Source organism: Paramisgurnus dabryanus, chromosome 20 (assembly GCF_030506205.2).
Source record: "Paramisgurnus dabryanus chromosome 20, PD_genome_1.1, whole genome shotgun sequence".
Taxonomy (NCBI): domain Eukaryota; kingdom Metazoa; phylum Chordata; class Actinopteri; order Cypriniformes; family Cobitidae; genus Paramisgurnus; species Paramisgurnus dabryanus.
This window is the reverse complement of record NC_133356.1, coordinates 25458456-25480679: the sequence shown is the minus strand read 5'-3', so window position 1 is coordinate 25480679 and position 22224 is coordinate 25458456. Positions and strand designations below refer to the sequence as shown.

The 22224-nt window shown below is 35.7% G+C and overlaps 1 protein-coding gene across 1 annotated transcript in view; it reads right to left on the bottom strand.

Moving 5' to 3' along the window:
- Positions 1–1442: 1442 nt before the first annotated feature.
- The window catches only part of col13a1 (collagen, type XIII, alpha 1), a 67996-nt gene continuing 47214 nt past the window's right edge, over positions 1443–22224 (bottom strand). The window contains exons 36-42 of the mRNA XM_065297296.2: positions 18753–18788; positions 17728–17781; positions 17193–17246; positions 16275–16310; positions 12710–12787; positions 7865–7903; positions 1443–4688 (exon numbers count right to left, since the gene is read on the bottom strand). Of these exons, the coding sequence (XP_065153368.2) occupies positions 4656–4688; positions 7865–7903; positions 12710–12787; positions 16275–16310; positions 17193–17246; positions 17728–17781; positions 18753–18788 (330 nt within the window). The 3' untranslated portion in view covers positions 1443–4655. The remainder of the gene's footprint in view (positions 4689–7864; positions 7904–12709; positions 12788–16274; positions 16311–17192; positions 17247–17727; positions 17782–18752; positions 18789–22224) is intronic.

The window sequence follows — 22224 nt, the reverse complement described above, 5'->3', positions numbered from 1 at the left end:
GACCCTTTTACTGTTTGTACACAATGATGACGTGGCAGCGTATGCGCGCGCATTTAGGCAACGGAAGTATCGTAAGAATCAACAGTGAAGCAACACAAACAGTAAGTTATTTTAAAAAAATTGACTTTATCAACATTTTCAACACAGCTACCAGATCCGTGTACTATAGTGGAGTGGATAAAAGACGTTAGCAGATGGCCAAAAATAAAGTTGCCAGATACATATATACGTATATTAGTATATTATATTAGTGCAACCAAACGCCATAACGGGACATTTTGATGTTGAGAAACCGTTTTAATAAACTTTCTGAGTTGCTACCACGTTAGAACCAATGGGGAATAACACTACTTCTGTTGCCCAAATGCGCGCGCAGGCTATTTGATCACGTGAGCTGTAAAAGGGTCTAAGGTTTATTAACCCTTTAACTGCGTGGGTTTCATATTCATAGTTGTGAATGGTCAGAAATGTATATTTCTCACCAAATAGTACATTCTGACTACAGAAATGGATGATCTTTTCTACTTTTACCATGAAGTGACAAAACTACTGTTTGGTAAAGCAAAGCGAGTTTGGAAAAATTATTAAAAAAATACTAAAGTTTTTTCATGGCACCAAGTAACATAATTTTGTAAAGGTAGCAGGGCTCTTACAATGTAATATGTCCAAAAATATGCTTTCCTTGCAAAATTTCAGCAAAAACAGTTCACATGGCAGGAGTGATTTCTTTGTCTTTGACGTCTATCTTATAAGAAATGTTAGGACAAGTGCAGTTGATTATTAAATGTATTTATTTCACCGACTGATACAGTTTTGGTATTAACAAAAGGTTGGAAAAAAGAAGGTTACACATTTTCATACAGACTGTGTATTTCATACAATCAGTATAAAATATAGTGTTGGTGTCTCCAGAAGCATACACTCTTTTTATAATGCTGGGTTAAATTTGTTTACATTTGAAAAAAATTATATATATATATATATATATATATATATATATATATATATATATATATATATATATATATATATATATATGTTTGTTTGTTTACTTGTTTATTTATTTATCCCTCAAAAAAGTTCATATTTGATCCAGTTGAAACAACCCAGCATAGGTTAAATTACAACCAAATGGGTTGACTTCGTTTCTTTTTGACCCTTTTTGTTAATTAAAATAACCCAGGATTTTACATAATAAACAACAATAGACTTTTACATCTTAACTCAATGCTTGAGATTAAAACCAAAGACAAGGAAAGAAGGGAAAGGTAAATGTATTCCAAAAAGCCTTTTAGTCAACATACTGTAATAGTCAGACTTTCACCTTAAATGTACAGAAGTCGGTGCATGCTTTACAGTATGCCTTAATATACAGGTTTGGATGCAATGTTTTGTGCCTTTGCACTTGCTGTAAAAGCACCCAACTAAATGCCCTCTGATCAATTTACAATGACATAAAACTTTATAACAACAACAACATCAATGTTAAAGATATGATACAAACCATATATGTGTTTATGGTCATACAGACACCTATTGTAAATAAACAAAAATAAATAAATAAATGTGTTATAAAGTAGGTGAACTTAATCTGAACTTTTCACAAAGGCCAGCAATGCTCACACAGGCAGTGAGTGATATACAGATCAGAATGATCCAAGCATAAACTGGCATCAAGGATTATACGTAACTGGCAAGTTTGGTTAATGTGCTGGACTTAACAGCTGAACGTGTACAGTACTCCCCATTAAACATAAATAGAAAATTGCATAATTTACAAAATAAGTCCAGAAACAAAAAAGATTACGTAATCTGGACATATAATGTTGTGTCACAAATTTTAAGATATGTGACCCTGGACCACAGAACCAGCAAAAGCCAAAATACATTATCGATTTAAATTTTTTGCCAATAATCATTAGAATATCATGTAAAGATCATGAAGATATTCTGTACATTTCCTACTGTAAATATATCAATAACTTTATTTTCTGTGCGTCAATACAGTTGCAAATAACTTTATTTGGACAATTTTAAAATTTGATTTGCTCAATATTTTGATTTTGTTTCATCTACAGATTCCAGATTTGCAAATAGTCAAATCCTAACAAACCATCCATCAATGGAAAGCCTATATATTCAACTTTCATATAATTCAATTAAAATAGACCGTTATGACTGGTGTTGTGGTGCTGGGTCACATATTTGTATCAGGATGACATATTTCCTGAAGTGTACACTGTACAAAGAAGCACAAGATCAAAACATAATATTTTGTCTAAGGGAATTGTTCTGTGTACAGTACAGATATGATATTTTTGTTCAAGACATGAATAAGTCACACTTTTTATGTGCAAAATTACACACTGACTCGTGCATACAAGAAAAGTAAATCACTTCATAACATGCCCCAAATTTGAAAAAAGACCCTAATGCTATTATGATACAGAGTGAGTAAGATTGACTTCATCTTCTGAGCATTGTACTGTATATTTAGCATTGTGGTTTGTGCCAGTGGTTAAAAAAATCAAATATTTACACCAAATAATTAACTTATGAAATACAGTTTTACATATTTTGCATAAATCTGAATGCCTTCAATCATTATTTCTTTATAGTCCAATAATCACAGTTTCATATTTTACGTTTCTAGTCTGTTAAATAAATTGGCTTGAATATTAATTCAGATTAAACCCATGACCTCCAGTCAACACAACAGATACCATTCAATTTTTTTCAGGCTTGAATGACTTCAAGCTGAAAATCAAACTGTAATAAATTGTTTGGAAAAAACCTTAACATATTAAACTTGAGAGAATGGAAGATAAAAAAACTACACTACTACTATTTCCATTAGGTTTATAATATACACAAGTCTTATTAACATTTGGATGAAAACAGGTGTCAAAAACACAAGGAATGCTTGCATTAGGTATTAAATGAAAAAGAAAACAAGAAAACAAACAGTAGCTGCTAGTTCTGTACATACGACACCACATCTTTTTTTTATAGAACCAGATCGAAATAAAAGGAAATTAAACATTTTAAAAAAAAACTTTTCTGATCCTGGTATACACTGCAAAAAATGATTTTTTTCTTGTTTTCAATAAAATTATCCAAACAATTCTTACATTAAGATGCCTTTTCTTGATGAGCAAAATGACCCAAGAAAATAAGTCTAGTTTTTAGACCAATTTAAGTTTTTTAGACAAATTTAAGTGATTTTGTGCATAAAACAAACACAAAAAAAATCTGCCAATGGGGTAAGCAAAAAAATCTTAAAATACTTTCTTAAACACTAAATTCTTGTTTTATGCACAAAATCACTTAAATTTGATATTTTTGGTCTAAAAACTGGACTTTTATTCTTGGGTTGTTTTGCTCATCAAGAAAAAGCATCTTAATTAAAAATTTTTTTAGATATTTTTACTGAAAACAAGACAAAAATACTAAGATTTTTTTTTCTTAAAAAGAATTAAAATGATATTTTTGCAGTGTAATGATGTGGTAACGTCAGTCCATAGCACTACTGTGTCTGTGAGCATGTGATGTGGATCTGATAATAATAACTTTCATATTGGACAACCAAAAATAAACTAGCTGTCACAAGTGACCAACTGTCCAAAGCTTTAGTAAAGAGATTTGCAACACGGGTCTGCTCAGCCCTTGTCCTCTGAAAGTTACACATGTGCTAAACCAAAAAACCTTTTAAAACTACCTTGAATTATTATGTATTTTTAGCTGCCCTACATCAAGTGTACAGCTTTATTTTATGACTACTGTAGGGTTTTGCAAAATACACAGATTATGTCAGCATTTGCATGTTAAAGCTATTTACAGAAGTGAGACGTTGTAACAACAATGCCCATGTTAAAATGGTTATTACATTTTTCACTTAGCCTAAAAAAAAACATTTATTGCCAACTTCTATAAAATTATCTTAAATTGCATTGAACAATATTTTTGATCTTTGCTGTGTTGTTGACTTTAAAGTTTCTTTTTGGATAATAATAAATATTAATATTAGGCTTAACCTATACCTATATGCCACAAAACAAAGCACTGTACTGAGCTCACATTGGATCATTATTTACATACTTCACAAATATCAAATATGAGTAGAAATGTACTGTATGTGAGATTGCATTTTACGTGCAACTCTCATCAGAAGGCAGTGAAAGTTTGAATCAGGAATCATCAAAGGTTTTCGTCTTTTTCTTTGGTTTGTTCAGGTGGCGTGCATGTGTTCAATGAGCTGCGCTGAATCCTCTGATCACAGACGTTAAAAATCATTTGAACTAACAAGAAATAAAATGTGCTAACATGTTATTTTCACATAGTGAATAACATAAAGAGAAAGAAGTGTGTAAAACTCGGAGAACCTGGCTACTTCTGCATCTTTGCCTTTTCTGTGACAACAGAAATAAATAGCATGGGAGGTGACGATTTCTTGGAAGTCTAGTCAATATCAATCCTCTCATGTCTGCTGCCCTATGAAGCCCTCTACTATAGGTCGGTTGGACAGGAAAAACAATCCCTCAAACAGACACCACAGAGCAGCCCAAACTCAAAGATCTCCCCAAAACTCTTCCAAAAAGTTTTTGTGTCGCTTTGTGAAGGAAAATCTTCAGAATCACACGGATCTCATGGCAGTGTTACTTCTTGGCTAGCTGGAACGGATTCTGACCCTTTAATGACAGAAAAACAGACATTTGTAGTGGACTGAGACATTTCAGTTCTGAATATATTTCAACGTGTGACACTGAGATGAAATGGCATGCATGGGACCTCAGGTTGTTACAGAAGTGTTAATACACTACTTACCATTCTGTTGAATAAATCACTCTCCAAAATGTTATAAGCTTCAAATCCAATGATGCACCACCAGATGCAAAATAACAAGCAGTGATACACAATGCAACGGGAACATTTCACCACAATGCAGTCAAATGCACACTGTCATGCAGCATAAAGTTTAAAGGGGACATATCATGAAAATCTGACTTTATGTTTAAGTGCTATAATTGGGTCCCCGGTGATTCCATCAAAGTAGAAAATGTGAAAAAGATCAACCCAGTAAACCATTCTCTGCAAGCATGTGAAAAAATAGGCAATTGATTGAATTTGGCTCCCCTTGTGATGTCAGAAAGGGATAATACCGCCCCTTAATCTACACTATCCAACCATGCCACTGCCATTTAGTGCAGAGATCAGCTCAATTGCATTTAAAATGTCAATTTTAACATGCTATATTAAATTATCTATATGGTATTTTGAGCTAAAACTTCACATATGTACTCTGGGGACACCAAAGATTTATTTGACATCTTAAGAAAGTCTTGTGAAATGTCCCCTTTAAACAACTTAAATATGCAAATCAATTCAACCTATTTTTTTAAGTTTTGACTGTTGATAAAAAGATAGATATCAAAGAAGCAATAAAGAAATAAGACATTCTAGTTTGGCTGAAAAAATGACAGCCATTTATTTTTTTATATTCCTCATGTAGACAGCATAGCTTCTTTGACAGTATTGCTGATATGTCTTAAGACTATGTACTTTGGCAGGATAAAAGCATTAAGGCACGGTTAGTATGAGGTATTACAGCTGCATAAAGAGTTTATAGATTACAAACCAAGCTTAACTCGATATTAACTGGCAAAACAGAACCCCAACAGAGCTTCTCATGGTAAGCAGCAGCATTCCTACACAAAATCCACTTTGAGGATTTTTAACACTGAATAAACACAACACAAACAAAACCGGTTTAGCTTGGGGGCCTTTTGTCTACGACCCTGATAATCCTGGGAATTACAATATTTTAACATAAAAGTCATGTTTATAATACTAAAACGTAACTGCCTTGATTCTTCATTTGTACTTCAGTTGAGGTAAAACTGGGTATAATAGAAGTTATTAGCAAGCACAACAATTTGCTTGACAGTGAGCAGCATTGTATAAGATAAATTATGTCAAATGAATTTATTACTACTTTAAAATGGTAAGATATGAATAAAGCAACATGATCTCACGGAAAGTCGTGTTATAGTCACGAAAAAAAAAAATGATAAATTTATTTGTGTACATGGCTCGAAATGCAGCTTTTTTTGTATCGAAATCGCACAAATTTCTATAAATAGTTTTTCGTGTCTGTGGAATGACTTCATGTCTTTTTATGTATTGTTTTCTCTTTTTTTCTATTTTTAAATCATTGTCGCTAGGGGTTGGGGTTAAATTTAAGGTTTGGGTTAGGATGTAATTTTGTGTATTGGTCTCTTGGTTTTTCGCCTGGAGTTGGGTTTAGAGTTTGGGTTTCACCCCAAGCGACAATGGTATGAAAATACTTAAAAAACCAATAAGAAAACAATACATAAAATGAAACAAAAAAGAAAGTTGTGCAACGGACACGAAAAACTATTAATATAAATTTGTGCGAGTGACATGAAAAAGCTGAATTTCATGCCATGGACATAAATAAATTAATCACATTTTTCGTGATTATAACACGACTTTCCTTGAGAACAGTCTGGAATAAAGATAGCTGCATAAATTTAGGACATATATATATACAAAGGCAAAAGCTCTGCTTTCTTAAAGTTACTTATCAATTTTGCCAGTTTTTACTTCAAACTCGTGTATTTGGCAAATACGTCAGTTGTAAACTAACTGCAAGTTAAATATGAAAACAGAAAACAGTCTGAAATGCAATACAAGTCGTGTAAATGCCTATGCACTGAAAGAAAAATTATACTGCATCTATAGACCTTCCAATAAGTCATTTTACATTTCAGTAAACATATGCAGTTACAGTGTAAGATCATTAGGTGTGGTCCATGTTAAAAACTCAGAGCAAGGGATGTCCTCATAACACAAGGCCAAATTTAAACTCTAGCCCCACTAAACAGTGCAGCGTGGTCTGACACAACACATTAAAACACCACGTACAATAAGTTAATAGGCACTTATCAGTTAACATTATGCACAAATATCATGCATATGCTGCCACAGTATATTTCTTCCTTGATCAAAACATTTTGATATAATGCATAGGTACAGTATAAAGTCCATTACATAAACAACATTACCGGTAATAAAAATAAACAATCTGTACAAAAGTCCTGCCAGGTTTTTTTTTTTTTTTTGGGATGGTTTTTGGTATTTTCTTTTCCATCAATATAACAGATCAATAGCAAAAATAGTACAAAAATAAATATTCTATTTACAAACAAACATGGCAATCTGGAGTTAACGTCACTGCAAAACAAGAGGCAAAAAGAGCACACGTTATTTTCAAGCACAAAACTCTCAAGCAGGTATAGAGTTAAATAAATCGCCTAAAATCATATCCTAAGCAATTTGTCAGAGAACATAGCATAAGGCAATGTATAATATGACTTTCTATTACTCAGTGATAATTAGAAATGCACCAATATATCGGCCAATTATCGGTATCAGTCGATAAAAGCTATTTTTAATTTATAGTCAATCAAAAGAGAACAGAAAAATACAATGAATTTGAGCTCTGTGTAGAAAAAGTAAAGAAACTAGTTTAATGTTCAATATTAATGGCCATTAAATGAATGAATAACATTCATAAAACGTGATCTTCAGAATTGAGTTAATGCAAGTTAATATAACCACCAAACTATCTGTATCGGCAGATAGCAATCTGAAAAATCAACAGTTGGTATCGTTGGAAAAATTGTACATGGGTGCATCTCAAGTGATAATTAAATATATTGGTTGTTACTTGGACTCTATACCTCCATATGGTTAATTCATGGCATGAGTTATATCAAACAGGGATTGCATGGATGAAGTTATTTCAAATAGGTTAGTAGTATGATCATCAGAAACCACTTACTTTATTCCAACACCCTGGTACTGGCAGACCATCATCGCCCTGAAAGGAAAGAAGAGTAGTGGTGATGAAAGACTTTAAGATTTCATTTTCTGAGAAAGACAATTTGTGACCCTGTCTGTGAAATCCAGGCTAAGTTCTTACAATCTAATAATGAGATGAGGAGCATCCGTTTGATTTCACATTGACCTTTCTAAGAGAATATTAACGATATCAAGGTTAAATTTTCACAAAATGATCTTTACATTATGTAAGATGATTTTATATAGAAAACAGTACATCACTAAAATGACCTCAGCTGGGAATTCACAGAATGGGTCACTTATGATTGGATGAATGTAGATATACTGCACATGACTTTGTTTTTTCATGCAAATTTACATAACTTATTTTATAAAGGCAATTATAATACATTTTTATACACATCAGTGCAAAATTCACCATCAGATTCCATAAATCAATAACCCAACTAATCATCCAAACAACCAATCAATCAATCAATCAATCAATCAATCAATCGATAATACTATCCTACAAGTTATGAACTATTCTATCAAATGCTTAGATCCTTAGCGAAATCAATTAGACGAATTGCAACGAAACAATCACCACGATGCTAATGTTTTGCAACAATATATACAGTGGCAAGAAAAAGGATATTAACTTTTTGGAGTCTTCTAAATAAAATTGTCATAAAAAATGTGATCTGATCTTCATATAAGTCAAGGGTATTGACAAACATAATGTGTCTAAAAATAAAAACACAACACAAAAAATTATTTCACAACAAAATGTCAACCAAAAAAACTTGTGCTTGTTGAAAAACTATAGCACTATTTGGACAGGATTAGTTTTCCAAACAACATTTGAGTTTCAACGTGTCCCCCAGGACGTCTGTGATTTTATGTACCGATTCGGACGGGATTAAAATGATGCAGGCTATTCCAGAGATGGGAGTGTCTGTTTCATGCATTTGGGCGTTCCAGAAGAGCACGTGCTCTGGATACGCGTGTTTGTAATGTTTAATATTTTGCTTTAAATGTAAAATTATGACAGAACATTTAATTTATTAATTTCATTTTAACAAATCAAAATAAAATATACAAATCCTACTAAAGTAACGTTAGCCTACGTGTTTTATATTACTGTCTGCTTATAATAAACCGAAAGAAATGAAGAAATAATGATTAATAACAATTTATTATCTTTATTAATTAACATTACCATTCCAGAGTTGAACAACTTTGAACGGAGTTCTGATATTACAGTGGCCAGTCTTAACAGTGTTTGATATTCAGCTCGTCTTGATTTAATTATTTTATTTTGCCAAATGCGAAAAAACATCCATATCTGAATGAATGGAACTCAGGAAATACAATATACGCGCATTAGTAAGACCTTACGGAAGATCACGTTAGCCAAAACACGAAATGAACCGCGTTTTCAAAAGATATTGCAGGCATTTGCATCCAGACGGGATTACATTTCTCAGAGGACCTCTCAGTTCGGCAAAAAACAGTAGGTAAATTGCTCTGGAATTCTTACGGAGGTCGTCAGAGAAAAACACAGACATGGCCGATTTGGACAGGATTAAAAACACAGAGGACCTCTGAGAAGACTGATAAAAACCCCTCAAACATTTTGGAGCTTGCTCCGCACTAGAACACCATGATTATGTGTGCCATGCCTCGCCAAAAAGAGCTTTCAGAGGAGATACGATCAAGAGTTGTTGCTTTACATAAAACTGGAAAGGGTTACAGACTTTAGAAATTCACCAGTCGACAGTTTGGCAAACAATCTACAAATGGAGATGATTTGGGACTTTGGGTACTCTACCAAGAAGTGGGCGCCCAGTCAAAATGACACCAAGAGCACAAAGAAGACTCATCAATGAGGTAAATAAAACAACCCACCCGAATGACAGCCAAAGATTTAAAAGCATCATTGGAACTTGTTAACATCTCTGTTCATGAGTCTACAATATGTAAAACATTGAACAAGCAGGGTATCCACGGCAGGACACCACGAAGGAAGCCACTGCTTACTAAAAAGAACATTACTGCACGTCTGAAGTTTGCAAAAGAGCACACTGACACTACACAGCGTTATGCAATCATTGAAGGGAAGAGGAATTCCCAAGTATATCAGATAATTCTTCAGGATAATGTGAAAAATGTCTGTACCTCAGCTGAAACTGTGTAGAAGGTGGGTGATTCAACAGGACAACCACCCAAAACACAAGAGCAAGTCCACAACAGAATGGCTTCAGAAAAACAAAATCTGCCTTTTGGAGTGGCCAAGTCAGAGCCCAGACCTCAACCCAATAGAGATGCTATGGATTGACTTAAGGAGGGCCATATGCATAAGTTGTCCAAAGAATATGACCGAGCTAAAGCAGTTTTGCCAGGAAGAATGGGCTAAAATTCCTCCTCAACGATGTGCAGGTCTGATCCACAGCTACAAGTGCCTGGTTGAGGTTATTGCTACACTGTAAAAAATTACTCTGGAGGGTGTTAAATTTAACCCATGAAAATTAGTTATAATTTAATTAAGTATATAAGCTAGCAAGTAAAATAAAAAATAATGGGTATATTCTACCTTCACTATCCAATTTTTAACAGTAATAACTGCAATACTAAAAAAATAAGTAACATATACCCCAAAATATTGGCCTTAGCACCGCAAAGTGCGCATGAATCAACATCCAGGCGGGACTCGAGTCACCATTTTTTTCATATCATATCGGCGGGAGAACTGCGGTTTGTTGACAGGTAAGTTTTTATTTAACTTGTTGATATCATCATGAATGGAAATGTTAAGTTGGTTAACTGTAAAATCTACCAGAAGTTTAGTCATTTGCGTGCTTCTCTGTCTCTGTTGTTGACAGATTGATAGGTTAGAATATGTCAGTCAGGTTAGCTTTGAATGAAACATCGCCCAGTTCTTGTACCTGCGAATACGAATAAATATCCATATTTATGATTAAAATATTAACTTCCATTATTATTATTTACATGTCTGAATCTCGTGAACAGCGGAGCTGCTCAATATGAGTGGTTGAACTTGAGCAAGCCACGTGACGAGAGAGAGCAGCGGACGGTTGATGTACGATACAGACGGGAGGGCGTCGAGCAGACAAACAAACAACGGTAAAGCTGTCGATGCTAGATAATTACTGTAAAAGTTTTCTTGCATTTATCTGTTAATATATTGAGTTTTGTTTTAGAAGGGATCCATTTATGAAGCCATTTTATTATTATTATTATTATCATTTACGGATATATACTTAACGTTGCCTTTCGCTTTTTAATGTCTGTTCAAAAAAGTATTTCGGAGTTCATATGTTATATATGAGACTTGTATATGAAGTTGAATCACTTAAAATTGAATGTAAGTACTTCTTGTTAGTGTTCAATGTTTTATGCACGTGTACTGTGAGTTATAGCATAATATGAAGTTGTATTTTTGCACTTAATAAGTTTTAAATGAAGTTGAAATGTTTGTTTGTATCGATATAGCATGCTAGTCTACTGAGGTAAATGAGATCAGTTTTTCCTCTCATATTATTGTCTTCTTTAATTTTCTAATGATAACGTGAAGAACAGTATTTAGGAATCTTGCTTTTAATGGTTTTTTAACATCTCATGAAGCCTTGGTTTATTTTGTTTTATGAAATAATATGTTCAAGAAGCTTTATGTAAAACTATGATATGTTGTATTTCACTTGAAATGTATTGGGGTTATTATACGTCCAATAATTAGTTTTAAATGTTTACAGAATGTTATTTGGTCAATAAAGCAAGCAATTTATGCAATCTTGTGCATGACTATTTTCTTATTCAACCCTCTCTGAATAAGTAATATGTAATGTTTCTTAATGGCTTATCATTATTAATAATAATTTAATAGATCTGTGCCTTAATACCAATAGGGTTAATGTTATTCATTTTTTTATAAGTAATTAGTTATGAAAAAATAGGTAGACCTTACCTAATTTTTTTTACTTTATCATAGTAATTAAATTTAGGTACTTTTTAATCAAATATATAGGATATAATTTACTCAAACAAAGTGAGTGCAAATTGTTACAACAATTTTTTTGAGTAAATTCTATAGGTTGTTTTTTACAGTGTAGCTGCCAGTAACTTCCTGTAGATTTCACATTTATGTTATTTACTGGCAACAGTTTGTTCAAAGTTAAATGAACATGAAACATCTTCAGTCTTTATCTTCTACAGTAAGTTACTGGCAACCAGCATTTTTTTACAGTGTACCCTTGATTTAGATAAAGACATACTTCACATACTTTTTCTTGCCACTGTATTTGAACACATTTTAACATGCAGATGTTTTTGGAGACCCTAAGTGCTTCATTTTACTGGATAGAGAGGGGCGCCGTGGAAACACAAATTAGCTAGTGCTTGAATGACATTATTTAGTATAAATCTGGGTTAAAGTATCCAATAGGTAGCAAAAACATAGAATGCATGCATTATAAAAAAATACAATGCTGTTATTTAAAAAAATAAAAAGAGGTTTTGACAGCAGGGGTCTAACACAAGCAGTCTAAACGTTTACGTATTATACGTCACAAATTACAGGAAAATGTATAGGATTATTTAGTTTGTGAGTGTCTGTTATTTTTTAATGATTATTTTCTTATAGAAAAACTAAAAATGAACAGATTAGTTTGAACAAAAAGAAATCTCGTGTTAAGTTATCATGCAAAATTAAATTGGTTCTTATTTGTATCTTGTGTGAAAGCATAAGCCTACGTATAATAAGCATTATGGGTTCAAAGAGGCAGAAAGCATGCAAAATAAATGAAAGGGATTGACAACGGCATACCACAGCACACGGGGCATCCAGCCCGTCCAGGCCTGGCAGCCCCGGTTCACCTTTCTCCCCTTTAAAGCCTCGGAAACCCTGTTCATGAAATCAATCATATAAACATCCTGTTCTCTAGCCACACCCCAACAATGGCCGCTCTGACTGGCCTAGACCAAGTCTACTATGCGTGAGACTGACAGGAACTGGTTAAACAGGATTGAACTAGTGTCCCAGCAAAACCATATTCCTGTCAGTCAGAATCCTGAAAAGAAAAATCCCACGAGAGTTCTGGTACCTAGTATGTTTTCATTTAGATCCCATGTAAATATTATCCATGATATCTATATATCTATATATATGAATGAATGCTGTAATTTAGATACTGGGACCAGAACAGCTCTGGGCAATGGTTAGTTAACACAGTCTCACCCCATTTCGTCAATATTTGACGACACTTGACCATTCGTCATATGTTGACGTGAAGGGTATACCTTTCGCGTCATTTTTTGACGAACTGGGGACTTCAATACTATTACGTCCGTTGCATTCTCTTTCCTATTTTTATTACCATTTGCGCGTCGGTTTAGGGTTAGATTACGCGAAATTAAACAGTGTACGCGAAATTAAACAGTGTACGCGAAATTAAACAGTTGTCACCTGGCGTTGGGGTTAGAAACAGTTGTCACCTGGCGTTGGGGTTAGAGTTAGGTTTGGGTAGGGATGTCATTATGTAAATCTAACCCTAAACCGACGCGCAAATGGTAATAAAATAGGAAAGAGAATGCAACGGACGTAATAGTATTGAAGTCCCCAGTTCGTCAAAAAATGACGCGAAAGGTATACCCTTCACGTCAACATATGACGAATGGTCAAGTGTCGTCAAATATTGACGAAATGGGGTGAGACTGGGTTGGGTTAGTAGCACATTACACAAAGACATAAGGAGGCGTGGCTTTCCGCAAGTCTCCTTTTGCCTTAGTGTTCCACATTGAACGAAAGACATACCAATGGACACGGGGCATCTAATCCTGGGGCTCCCTGGTCTCCCTTATCCCCTTTGGCCCCCCTGTTGCCTTTCTTGCCCCTCTCCCCCTGTAAACAACAGTGCATTCACATAAGTCAGTCTTCGGTCCTCCTTGTCGACTACAGATCACTGAGAATAATACGTTTGGATGTTTTAATAGACATAAGATGTGCTAGTGTATAGCTGGGATCAATGTAAGGAGGGTAAGTGAAGGGGTTAAAAGGAAGGGTGGTTAGCCAATGTGGTTAGTGTGTAGAGTTTATTGTATCTGTTATTGCATTTTTTCAAGATGTTCCTTAAATATTAGTTAGATTTCTCTTTCTAAACAAACGTAACTTCTACAAATAGTTTGAACTGCTTAAAGCCTTCTTTCAAAGTGTGCCATTTACTTTTGTAGGTTGAAGTATATGCATTTATTGTATTGGTCCCAAATATTGGATTAAGTATATAAAGCATATGTGCTGGGTTGTTTGACAATAGTTGGTAAAATATGGACTGGAGATGCATCGATCTATTGGCCGATAATCAGATAAAATATCAGTACATTTTTAGTGGTGCATCCCTTATATGGTCATTTTTTAGAGATTGGAGAAGTCTTAAAATCTAAATTTCTATTGGATCAACATGTCTACATTTTTATTGCTTCTGTGATAAAATTTCATCTTAAAGTCTGCACGCAAAGTCAAAAACGTCTTGTTAGCAAAGTATTAAATTGAAGCTCCTTAAGTCGTTATAACAGGAAGGTCATTCATTCTTGGGATTTATTTCAAACGTGAAAAGACGAATCAAATCTCAGTTTAGGCTTCCTTCGGTTTCAAATTTCTCTCACGAATACTTTCATCAGGACGTCAAAATGCTGATTTAATGCCACTTTCCACATTGTTATGTGCAATTACAAAACACAACCAGATGTGACTTTATGGAACAGCGAGATCTCTGTGCATTAGTGTAATTGGGAGAAAATGAACACAGGCTGGAAGGAAGGTAAGTGGAGGATATGAACAAAAGTAAGAGGTGAGGAAGAGGAGGAATATTAACCCAGGCTAAAATATTAGGATGCAGGAGGAGCAGGAGGAGGAGGCCGGGGGTGAGAGGGGTACAGAGAGGACGACCCGGCCCGAGTCGGCAAACAGAGCCACGGGACACAGGCCAAGGTGCAGGGGGAGGAAAAGGGAATAAGAAGACCTGTGGAAAAAAGGAAAGGAAAGGACAAGAGTAAAAAAGCACCGTGTCCAAGAGTCCTCCACAGCAACTTCCACTGAGCTAAACGTTAACTATACTTCAGCCAGTATTGTTCAATATGATTGCCGTTTGTGGTTCTTTGGTTTTTAGTTTATCTATATTTTATTATATTAGCAGTGGAGGATGCTGGGAGGAGACATTGACATGTCCTGACTTTCAAGGTGGGAGACATTCCATCATTAACTGAGGAAATTAGTGTTAATAGGAGAGATGTACACAGAAGATGGAAGACAGTGGAAAACAGCAAAGATATTTTCAAAAATGCTAACTGAATCAGAAAATTTACTATTCAATTTGTATTAACATCAACATTAAAAAATTAAACAAGGGATTCATTAACAATAATCTCACAAAAATAAAAAAATATATACACGTATAAGTTTTCCAGCATTGACGTTGTCTTTACAATGAACAAAAACACTTAAAAGGCACATATTATGCCCATTTTTACAAGATGTAATACTGTATAAGTCTTAGGTGTGCCCAGAATGTGTCTGTGACGTTCAGCTCAAAATACCCCACGGTTCATTTATTATAGCATGTCAAAAATGCCCCTATTTGGGTGGGAGCAAAAATGTGCTGTTTTAATGTCTGTACCTTTAAATGCAAATGAGCTACAGCTCCTCACTCCATTACCAAAACAGAGACAGTGAGCGCTTTCAGTTAAAATAGATCTAATCAATACAGTCTGAGACAATAGTATCTCACTATGGAGATATGACAGACAGCGTACAACTTGCTGAGGGCCGAAACTATGGTAATGCAGGACTGACAGTCAGTGGCCATGGGCGGGGCTTTGTCAGTGTGACGTAACACCGGTTTGGTTTAATGGGGATTAAAAAAAGGAGTGGGTGGATTTTTTTTCATTATAGAGTTGTTGTGTTCACACACTGCCAACACAAATTTATGTCCAAACACCTTGTAAAAATGGATTGTGCATAATAGGTGCCCTTTAAATCATACAGCGCTAAATAAATACTTTCTTTTAATCTATTGCCTTAAATTATACTCATGCATGCAATAAAAAAAAATATTAATTCAATTTACTCATTTTTTTTAAGGTAAGTGGTTGCAATCAATTTATTTAAGTTATATTGAAACAAAAAAATAATTGTAAAATAAAATAAAAAACTTTTGTTTAAATGTAGCTTAAATAAATTGATTGCAACCACTTACCTTAAAAAATTGAGTAAATTGAATGAATAATTTTTTTCAGTGTGCTGGTTTAAAAATATAGTAAATTCCTTTAATTTAAGAAAGTGGACTTATTACAGTTGTAATGACATATTTTAAAAACATAATCACACATAATCTTACCCGGTTTCCTTTTAATCCCAGTGGTCCTACTAAACCCTAAATGAATGAATAGGAGACATTATTAATGACCTTTGTTGGCTTTATTTGATAACACTTTACAATAAGGTTGTATATGTTAAAGGGACACTCCACTTTTTTTGAAAATAGGCTCATTTTCCAGTTCCAATAGAGTTAAACAACATTTATCATTTTGGAATCCATTCAGCTGACCTCCGGGTCTGGCGCTACCACTTTTAGCATAGTTTAGCATAATCCATTGAATCTGATTAGACCATTAGCATCACGCTACCAGAGAGTTTTCGATATTTTTCATATTTAAAACTTGACTCTTCTGTAGATACATTGTGTACTAACTAAGACCGTGAGAAAAATAAAAGTTGCGATTTTCTAGGCAGATATGTCTAGGAACTATACTCTCATTCTGGCCTAATATTCAAGGACTTTGCTGTCGTACCATGGCCGCAGGAGGCGCAATGATATTACGAAGTGCCTGAAAATAGTCCCTCTTTCAAAAGCAGGAGACTGCGTAATGAGACAGATTTTCAAAAAAAGTGGAGTGTCCCTTTAACAATTAGTTAATGCATTAGCTAACATGAACAATCAATGAACAATACTTCTACAGCATTTATTCATCTTTGTTCATGCTAATTTCTGCATTTATTAATACATTTATCAAATCAAGTGTTGTAACTGTTTACATTAATTAATGTGTCATGAATTAACTGTATTGACATTAACTAACATTAACAAGAGTTAATAAATGCTGATAAGTGTTATTGTTTGTTCAAGTTAGTTAAAGTATTTACTAATGTTTATTAATACAACCTTATTGTAAAGTGTCACCGCTTTTTCTTTATTATAAGAAGTCTATCCACAGTTTGTTACTCAGGTTCAGGTAGATTCTGATACATCACTTACAGGGATGCCTTGAGGCCCAATTGGTCCTGGTACTCCCATATCTCCCTTTTCCCCCTGTAAAGAAAACACAAACGTTATGAATACAGTGGATAATACTGAACCCTTCATTGAACTTCAATATGAGGAACACATTCACTACTACCGTAGCTACAAATGTTGCACTCTTAACTACAATTTACTGCTTTGTTAATAATTAATAAGGTAGTTGTTGTAGCATTTAAATGTAGGTGTGGTGTCATGCATCAAAAGGGATAGTTCAACCAAAAATGAAAATTCTGTCATCATTTACTCACTCTCATGTTGTTACAAACCTGTACTAGTTTCTTTGTTCTCCTGAACACAAAGGAAGATATTTTGAACATAGTAGTTTGAAAGTATGGTCAATGGTGCTTCTGTTTCCTGCTCAATTATAAATATCTTCCTTTGTGTTCAGCAGAACAAAGAAATGATGCCAGAATTTTTATTTTTGGGTCAACTATCCATTTAAAGCATTGATTCTGCTTGATTCAATTAATTTAATCAAAATGGCACTAACCATTTCTCCTTTTGGTCCCGCAGGGCCAGGGACTCCAGCCGGTCCTATCAGACCCTTTAAAGGTGAGCAGAAAACGAGACATGTGAGCTTTAACAGAGATGATGGGTGACATTGTCAGACAGGAAGAAAAACTAGTCAGTGTGTTAAGCACCAATAGATCAACAAACTTTATATGAGCTGAATAAGAGTAATTTGAAGCCCCATATACTGTATGTGAAGCTTTCCCCTTGGAGGCTGATGACCAGGAGATCTGATTTTAAACAAAATCTCCTATGAGGAATTCTACCAAATTCCAAAGTTTGTTGATCTAAATTGAAATAAACAGACACACAAGTAAATGTGAATGTGAATCCACCTTCCATCGGCCTTGGCTTGGTGGGGATTCAACAAAAGGACTGTTAGACATCTTGCTTTTTTGGGAGACCTACTTTCCAGCCATCTGTACAGTATGCCATACAGTAATAATAGTTCATGCAGTCGCATCCCATCATGCTCTCTCCTGGTATGACATTACCAGATCAAAGCTTGTCTCTTGGAAAGAAATGAAGCTCTTTTGCTCAACATGTCAACAGAGGCCAGGCATGTCTGAATATACATAAAGGCTGCGACAGCATGAAATGTGAAGACATTATTCACTTTTTAACTTTTCAAAGAAAGAAAAGTCTGCCGGAGAGAGAGAACTGTTTAAAAGCGCATGGCCATGCTAGCTCTCAAACACCCGTGTGTTGACAGGTTGAGAAATAATCTAAAGGGCGGTTTACTGAAGACAGAAAGAGGTAACAGCCAAACAGGCTTAGGGACAAAGTCATATGAAAGTCATACTCATGCCGATATAACCTCAACAGGGATCTAAACAAGACCTTGACCATAAGACAACAAAACAGAAATGCAGACGACAAGCAAGCAACATTTCGAGCAGACAGACAGACGGACAGAAGCAAAAAAGCAGACTGCAGAGGAAAGATAGAGGTGGAGATGGAAATCATAGGGTTGGGGGTGATGGGAACGGGTCTTGCGCCACTCACCACTGGACCAGGTCTGCCGTCTAAACCATGAGCCCCCTGGATAGCGTGTAAACAGTTAGAGAGCGAGAGGAGAGATGGAGGTGGTGGGGATGGAGAGGGGTAAAGGGGTGGATGAGTGAAGCAGTGACTCGTGTGCCACATAAAAACAACACTAGTTTTGATGGAGGGGTGATGTGTTGAAGATGATGTGTGAGAGACTAACAGTAACTCCTTTTAACCAGTTTAAATGAGTTAACATGTGAAAAACTTAAACTGCTTTTTAATACAAGCTTTCCGTCCAGTGATAAAAAAACAGAAAAAATGTGAAAACTAAAAACGCTTTAATGTACATAGTGGCACTGTTCCAAAACCTAATGAGGGTTTCTCCCTTTTTGACCCAACCCAGCATTTTTTGGATTGTATACTGTATAAGGGACACTCCACTTTTTTTGAAAATATGCTCATTTTCCAGCTCCCCTAGAGTTAAAAGGACAAGCTCGGTATTTTAGACTTAAAGCCCTGTTTTCAGATTGTTTATGATGAAATAGAACGGTTTTGACTGAAATTTCAACATTTGCGGCTGCCCTGAGAATTTTTGCGTGTTTGTGTTTCCCCTCACACCTCTACAATGGGTTTAATGGTGCACTGGAACAATCCTTTCTAAAATGCATTAAACTTTCGTTTACAAAGATGTAAAACTCACCGAGTGGTCAGGGGTGTTCACTGATATGCTCACACAAAAATCGCTGCAAAAGATGCAAAAAGAGGTTGCAGAGAAAAACCACAGAAATGGCCAATTCGGACAGGATTAAAATCACAGTGGACCTCTGAGAAGCCTGATTTTCTCAGAGGTCCCCCTGTAAAACTATTTCCGTCCAAAATTACAAAGGTTTATGGCATCTTGATTTCAAACGACCCGACCGACCGCGACCCGAATGTCATTACAAATATTTGGCCCGGCCCAATTTAACCCTGTTGCTGAAGGAGACGGAGCTGAGCTCTGGCAGGGTGTGTTGTGGACCTGAGGAGGCGGAGCTGCGCTCCGGTGAGCTCCGGCCCAATTTAACCACTGTGCGCTACCACTTTTAGCATAGCTTAGCACAATCCATTGAATCTGATTAGACCATTAGCATTGCCAAAGTTTTGATATTTTTTCTATTTAAAACTTGACTCTTCTGTAGTTACATTGGCCCTCATTTATCAAAAGTGCGTACACCAAATTTCCAGCGTACACCTGGCGTACACCCAAAACCACGGTGACTTCGAGATTTATCAATATGGACGTTGGCGTACGGCACGCTCAAATCCTACGCCTGCTCACATTTTGAGTTAGTGCAGAAATGCGCAAACACTTCCTAACACCACAAAACGCACTGACAAACTAAAATATATGATATATTATGACCCACTGTAAAAAAAAAAAACATAATACTTACAAACTTCAGTGTTTATTTTTATGCAACATGGACTTCAATGTTTAATTTGAGAGACTTTACCAAAGCATTTGATTTGTATGCATATGTATTCCTTCAGTTGAGAGCCTGGGCGCTTTACCTGACGTTTCAGGGCAAAGCATGTGAGCGGAGCGGAGTGGAGCCTTGAGCGGTGCGGTAATATTACCATCAAAGCGCCTTTCTAAAATGTCCGCTCGCTCAGCACCGCTCGTTGAACCCAGAACGCACTTTGATAATTTGCTAGTTCGAGAATCTGTAAAAACGTCTAGCAATAAGTTGTGGAATTCAAGCCTTATACATAAATGTAAAGTAAAAATCAAAGTTAAGATTGGACAGGAAGAAAACATTAAAAGGAAGTGCGGAGAGACTGTAAAAGTTAGCAAATATTCATCCTGGAATCTGAAGCTGCACATTGTTAGGACTCTGCCTTAATCTTGTTGGTAATTATATCTAGTTTTGTATGGCAGGGTTCTAACAGTACATGTTTTGTGTGGGAGAACGTGGTTTTGGTATTGTTATATTAAACCACGTTTTTCCAGTGTCTTGTGACTTCTTCCCTGCTCCCTTGTATTCTCTAGTCTAGTTCTGTTTTCATGTGTGTGTGTGTGTGTGTGTGTGTGTGTGTGTGTGTGTGTGTGTGTGTGTGTGTGTGTGTGTGTGTGTGTGTGTGTGTGTATGTATATATATATATATATATATAATATATATGTTTGTCTATATATATATATATAGATATATTTATGGTTTTGTCTTGTTAGTGTTATGGTTGTCTTGTGTTTGTATGTGTTGTACAGGTTCACGTGTGCTTCCTCACAGGTGTTCCTGTTCAGTGTGATTGCCTCCTCTTGTCTTCCTCACCTGTTGCTTGTTATCCCCTCGTCTGGTCTGTGTATTTAATCCCTGTGTCTCTAGTGTGTCTTGGCAGATCCGTTTGTCTATGTACGCCAGTGTTTGTGCTGTGTTTGTACCTACTAGTTTCTTAACCAGCTATTTCTAGTCTTGTCTTGTCGTTGGTTTGTTTGCCCGTGCTCTACTTTGCTCTCTCTGCTGCTGTGGTCGATCTGGCTGCTCACTGAAGACTTTGAGACTGTGTTACCAGTTCTAGAGTGAGACTCTCAGCGGCTCTGTCGCTGTCCAGCAGCGGGTCATTCTCGCTGGAACTGTCCAGCGTGCTCCGGCACCGTTAACTCTCTCTCTCTCTGCCCGTCTCAGGAGTCATCATCCGCCAGTGTTTTGAGGGTGTGGAACCCAGTTAAGTGGAGGATCCTTCTCCCGTTGTGTGTGTGTGCCCTATCTCTCTCATCCACCGCTCGTGTGGCAGGAGCCCGAGCGTGTGCGGAACGCAGTGTGCAGAGTGTGCCCAGTTTGCCATCTGACTCGTTATTTCCTTAATAAATATTTCTGTTAATCTGCTCTGGGATCCCTGTGTGTTTTTCGTCCCTGACACACATTGCAAGAAAGCACAAGGATGTGCTACGAAAACATGGTAATGATGCATCAAAATGTAAGCTAGTTACATATCATTCGATGATAAATAAATAGCACATGAATAGGTAAAGTAAAATGTTTGTGTTGAATGGAGCCATAAATCCGATCATGATGACATGCGGACACAATCATGGCCACGAATTATCTTTTATGCTACATTATGGACACTTCTTTTTCTTATTTAGTCTAAAGCAGTGGTTCCCAAACTGTTTCAGCGTGCGGCCCCCCTTGTCTACAGTGCATTCCTTCGCGGTCCCCCAAAGAAAATTTGTGACAAAAAAAGTTCTAAAACTCATCATTTCAATATAAAAAAAACATTAAATTATACAGAAAAGTAGTGCTTTTGATTAGTAGCCTTATTTATTTTAGGTTTAATTACACAGAATTCATGATAAATTAATGTATTTCATAAAATGTCATAAAACTGGGGCCCCCCTGGCACCATCTCGCGGCCCCCCTGGGGGCCCCGGACCCCAGTTTGAAAACCACTGGTCTAAAGTATGGCCATAAATATAAAATTCGTTCTCAATATTCAACAGTTTGTTCCTTGG